At 36.7% G+C, this 6,000-nt stretch overlaps 1 protein-coding gene across 1 annotated transcript in view; it reads left to right on the top strand.

The window, feature by feature from the left end:
* The first annotated feature begins 1,244 nt into the window (after positions 1-1,244).
* ARHGAP8 (Rho GTPase activating protein 8) overlaps positions 1,245-6,000 on the top strand; it is a 55,674-nt gene continuing 50,918 nt past the window's right edge. The window contains 3 exon segments of the mRNA XM_008637169.2: positions 1,245-1,289; positions 1,707-1,797; positions 2,356-2,493. Of these exon segments, the coding sequence (XP_008635391.2) occupies positions 1,245-1,289; positions 1,707-1,797; positions 2,356-2,493 (274 nt within the window).

The raw sequence follows: 6,000 nt of genomic DNA, 5'->3' as shown, positions 1-6,000 counted from the left end.
TGTCATTAATGTTGTGTAATACTTAAGTACTCTTGTAAGAAAATAGTAGCCAAATGTCAACAAGGTTTTTCCTGTAAAACAACTGGGCAGTAGGATTTCTAGGGTGGGTTTTTTGTTTCTTTTGCTATTTGTGTAGCACATAAAATGTGCCACATTGTGATGATAGCTTCCTTTGTTTATTTTTGTAGGGCTACATGGCAGGGGGGATGAACCCCAACACTTTGGAACATCTCAAAGTCAGATTGGTTGTTTCTTTTGTATTTTTGAGCATACTCTCCACTTTTAATAACACAGCTCCCATTTCACATACTCACAGATGAGCATCTACTATTTCCTTTTCTCTTTTCCCTTTGGAACTTTCTTGCCTTAGGTGGTTACGGTGCCCAGATATGAACAGAAAAAAAAAAAAAGCAAAACCCCTAATAAATAAAATAGTGCTTTACTTGTTCTGAGCTTTAACATGACTTAAATATTTTTACAAAGAAAAAATTGTGGAATTTACCTACTGCATTATGTTTGCATTATTATTCTTCCCAGCTTTTGGGGAAAAACCATTCAGTAAAGTCAAAGAATACTTTCTCAGTTAAGGTTAGTGTAGCTTTTTATGTATGATAAGCTTTTAAAAGGTAGAAAAATACACGTTTTGGAGATAATAGGAGTTTAAACATTTTTGTGTATATGAAGAGGACTCTAATGCTGTCTGTCTAAAGGCAGATTTTTTTTCCTGATTTATTTTCTGAGAAGGCTTTTATGTGAATTCAGACATAAAGAAATGTAAAAGTGGTACACATGTTGCTGAATCCTTTGTGTTTTGGAGAAGCCCAGCCACCAGTGGCATGTTTCATCCTTGTGAAATGCTTTTTTGGTACAAATAATGTTAAAAATGAGACAATAAAGCCTTCATGTGGCTGGTTGCAGGATAGAAAGATACTGAGAAACTGTGAGTGGAAAACATTCCAAAATATTTAATATGAGTTTTTCTCTTAAACTTACTAGCTGCTGGCACATAAATCTGTCTGAAATCATTATTTATTTTCTCTGCCCTAGTGTGCCCTGCATGTTGGTCAAGGAACATGAACTATGCAGATGATGAGAAGACAAAATGTTCTAGTACTTTTTAATGTGACACTAGTAATGTTATAGATCATACAATAATGGAATGCCAGGTTGGAAGGGGACCTTAGGAGTAATGTGGTCCAACTTCTCTTAGCAAAGGCACAGTTCAGACAAAATGGCTCAGCACCATGTCCAGCAGACTCTTCCAAGTGTCCAAACTGATAGATAAAAATGTTAGTTCTACCTTATTAAAACCTGCAAGATAAAAAGAGGTGGATGATGTACTGCAGGTGGTGCACCATAAACCGTTAGTTTTTCTCTTTACCTGTGTCTTCTCTTAAGCCACCAAGACACTTGTGTATTAGTTACTACTAATTACCCCAGATCCTGTTCATTTGGATATGTACTTAGTATGAGCTTTTTTTTTAACCTTACAACAGTTTGGAAAAAACTTGGGTGTGAAACAAAACCCCCAACAAACCCAGAAAGTCCTGGAACAAGATTAACACAGTGTTGTTCTTTTCAGTATTGAGTATATATTACTTCTAGTATCTAGTCCAGAATATACTGAAGTTGGGAGAAGGCTGCCCATTTTACTGAGATTTTACTGGGCTTTTGAGCAGTAATTTACACCCTTACTTGGCCTCTAGCTGGAGTATATGCTGGATGGACACTTGGCTGCCTTGCTCATTCCAGGTTCAGATGGACACTTGGCTGCCTTGCCCATTCCAGGTTCAGAAGGTTAAAGCATTTCAAGGGGACAGTGGGTTTTGGGGAAGGTGAGATGGAGATTTGTTTGCAATTTGCTACCCTTATGTAAGCTGTGAATCTGCTCTGGAGAGTGTTCACATGAGGTGTTAATGTGGAGTAGCTGTCAATGGATATGGCAGCAGCTGCAAGTTCGGCTTCTCTGTTTGGGCAACCTTGAAATAAAATGCAGGAAGTTGTAGATGGATCCAGGCAGATTAAGGGAGCGTAAAAAATTATGAGACAACAACAGCAGTCATGAATAGCAAGGTCTCAGCATGCCAGCTGTCCAGTCATAGCGATTTTTGTGAGCATCACAGGAGATATTAATCTTAAGGAGTGTGTGAAGATAGATCTGGGGTATTGAAGAGTTTCTTTTCCCACACAAGAGAAAGTGTAAAGAACAAGAAGCTGACTTGTAACTGCAATGGATAGTGATAAAGACCTGTGGTTTTGTCAAACTGAGCTAAAATTCAACCCTTCAATGGTGTATCAGAGACAGAAGTTTTTCGCTGTTCATGAACACTTCTGTGTTCTCGCTTGCTCCTTTAGAACTGCAGAAAGATGAAATGGATGATACACACTCAGAACAGGAAGAAACATTTCTGCCTTCACCACTTGAGAATCCTGAGCTAAATATCAATCACCCCTACTATGATGTTGCAAGACATGGCATCATCCAGTTGGCAGGTATGTTTGGAAAATCCTATGGTTTTACCTTACTACACACATTATCACATTTTCTTTACTGTACTCAAGGTCATACATAGGAATCATGTTGATGCTTTCAGCCTTCATCCTCAAGTGCACTCATCTGTAGATGAATTATGAGCCAAATATTTGAAATTAATCTTGCTTTAAAATATAACTACAGCAATATCTTATGATCTAAGGCCTAACTGTGACTGTGACACCTCTGTACTTCACTTGTGATAGGCTTTGTTTCCTAAATCACCTGAAGTGTTGTCATTTTTCTTGTTTGCCCTGGAAAGGCTGTGCAACAAAGAGATATCAGTTAAGTATATAAAAACTAACAAAAGGCAGAAAGGAAACAGTTGACATGAATTTTAACTGCATTTATTACCTAGATTTCTCTTGTGGCTTGGAGAGAAATTATGGATACATAGCATATTTCAATATCGGATCCTTTAATGTTTGCAGTTACTTATTTTTAAAATATTCTGGCAACATATAAGACATGCAGCCATATTTATGATATAAAAGCACCTCTTTAAAGTGTGCATTGCCTATATTTTTTTTCTTTTGGCTTATTTTTGGTATAAATGTACTTGATAAAATAGCATTAATAATCACAATCCTAAACTAAAGAAATTAGTATAATAAGAAACTAATTGTGATATTTAATCTTCATCCTAATGACATCTAAGGTTGTGTTACATTGTATACACTTTTTGTATTTTATACTTTAGGTATATAAGCCTAGGAAAATGATGAACTCAGATTATAATACATAGATACCTTCCTGAATTTGAGCCATAAACAAGTAAACATCAAGTTTAGCAAAACCAGTGCTCTAGGGCAGTGAAATCTATGGTAATTTGACTTCTGACTGAAAATGGGAAGAGGAATTTACTCATAATAACTTCTCTCCTTGAAGCTAGTTATACATATGGTAATAATCACCTTTTACCTTGTTTGAAATGAAGCCCCCAATGTAAGACTCAAAACCATAAGCAGGGGAATAACATATTTACATTCTTGTGATTCAAAATCTTGATAACTCATGAGGATGTTTCTCCCTCAAGTATGGGGAAAATACCAAGATATTTAAGTTGTTAATGAAATCAGTGAAATCAAACTGAGAAAGTGTGATAGGTGTGTTAACGCATGCTGGATGCACCAGAGCCACTGTAACTGTCCACCTAAGAACCTCTTCCTGCTCTATTAGGCAGTGCTACATGGTGACATATCAAAAGAGATCTTCAAGCCTTTTTTTATCCTGATAATATACTCAGCATCAAATTATGTTGGGCTATGCTACTGCTACTGCTACTGCTGCAACTTCAATTATGCACAGCTATTTAGTAAATGTTTGTTGTTGCTCCTCATCCTTCATTTGCGTAAAGCTGCCCTGGAAGTTGTAAGCACTGGGTATCTGTCTGGTTTAGCTGGTGTTAATTCTAAAAGGTCCTTGTGGGAATCATTGTGACTACTGGTGATGAGCTGAACTCCCTGAGCCTCTGCTTAGACGAAGCTCCTTTTCTCCATCCCTCCAGACCAGGGGAAAGGGGAGAACTTGGCAGTCTTCCAACCTCAACTGACAAAGGAGACATTCCCTGCCTTTTCCTGAGCAGCCCTGCCTGGCTTCATTCTAAGCATGTGCCTTATTAAAGAATGGGAATATGCTCCAGTATAGTGTGGTGAAAGTGTTTTTTAAAGAGACCTACCTGTAGCTTCCATAGTTTCATTGTAGAACTTGCTTTGTATCAGTGTTTACTTGGAATAAAGTCCAAACCTTTGGTGTACTCCTGGTTTAATTTCACTGGTGCAAATTTTGCCTGAAATGTTGGATTACCTCTGATGGTTTTGTCCTTAGCACTGCAATCTTTTGTAGAGGGAAAAAATTCCCTGGCCATGTTTAAGCCCAGAAAAGAGTGACCTTACCTACAATTTCAGCCAGAAATACTTGGTGGGAGTTTGCAAGTCTGCTGGACAATTTAAATGCGAAGCACAAGCCAGTGCTGTGCTTCAGACTCCTATGCCTGCAGCCTCCAAAATAGCTCCAAGGTAGGATGCAAGAGGAGAAGGCAGAGGTGTGCAATGAGTGCAGAACACAGGAAAGGTGAGATCATACCCAAGGACATGCTTCACCTTCACAAAACAAGACCTCCCTATCCCGATGTTAATGGTATGGAGTCAGGTCTGAATATTTTCAGGATTAACATTCAAACAAGGAAAAGATTCCTTCCCTTCTTGGAAGATGCCAGTACCTTTGGAAACAAATAGTTTTTAAACAATTTGTACCTAGTTTGTAATAGCTTTCATATTTTTGAGTAAGACAAAGTATGAGTTCAGTGTTTGAAATCATTGCTGTGTTTAAGCAATTCAGAAAGCTGTTAATTTTTTATTTGGTGATTGAAAGATGAGATGTATTGCTTGAAATGACTGAAGAAAAAGAAATATTTTAGGTGAAAATATTTGCAGTAATTTATCCATCTATTACAGTCATCTAGTTTCCAACAGTTATTTAAAAAATGACCAAACCCACACTAGAATTCCTTCTTGCTTTTCATAAACTAAAATTACTTATACCTGATTTCCATAACAAGAGTTTTGACTATATGCAAAGGAGATTTTTCGAGTTGTATTCATACAGTGTAAAAATATAATTTAAGAAAAAAAAGAACATTTTAAAAACATGTAAACTTAGTTAATTGTTTATTAATTACAGACTTAGTTATGTCACAAATCCCAATGTGCAGCTGACAATTCTAAGCATATGTAAATGGAACAATGCTGTTGTGCTGGTTCTTTTTATTTCTGTTTTGAAGGAGAAGTTTCAATCTGTTTGCCTGAAAGCAAACTCAGGATTATTTTTCTTTATGGCAAAAAGGAGGGGACATATAAGCATATCAGATTCATCAAACTTCCTTATTTTCTGTGGTTGGCTGCTATAATATGATTGGTGACAACTTTTTGCAGTACCTTGTTTTGAATATGTGCTTATTTTGTTGGACTCTGTTTCTGCTGCTTGTGCTTTTATAAACTGCCAGTTACATTCTTTTATGTATTAAACAGAAATTTTAATGGAATCCAAGTCCACCATTGTTTTAATCTTTATTTTTCTCCTGAGCCTTTTGTTGCTTTTCTATTTAAAAACTTCAGGTATCCAGGTCTTTGTAGAGACTGTCCATAATTTTTTTCAAGATCTAATTGATTTCATGCCCCTTGATTTTGAAACAGTGCATTAGAAACTGATTAGAATAGGATGTGGATCAGACTGTCAAAGGTAAAGTTGTAATTTAGTTTTTTCAACATGTAAGGAAAAATTGTAGTGAATTATCTAATAAGCCTAATGTAGCTGTAGAGATGGGTCACGACAAATATATACACTGACAACTCCAGGCAATGGCAAATGCGCCCTTTATTTCTATAAGGCCTCTTTTATGCAGTGGTTAGGCACTCGTGCTGTGTCTCTATTGGCTTCTACGTTAACACCACATAAAACTACTGGTT

Source organism: Corvus brachyrhynchos, unplaced genomic scaffold (genome assembly GCF_000691975.1).
Source record: "Corvus brachyrhynchos isolate BGI_N302 unplaced genomic scaffold, ASM69197v1 scaffold517, whole genome shotgun sequence".
Taxonomy (NCBI): Eukaryota; Metazoa; Chordata; class Aves; order Passeriformes; family Corvidae; genus Corvus; species Corvus brachyrhynchos.
The sequence above is the reverse complement of the archived record's forward strand: the minus strand, read 5'-3'. Positions and strand labels throughout refer to the sequence as shown.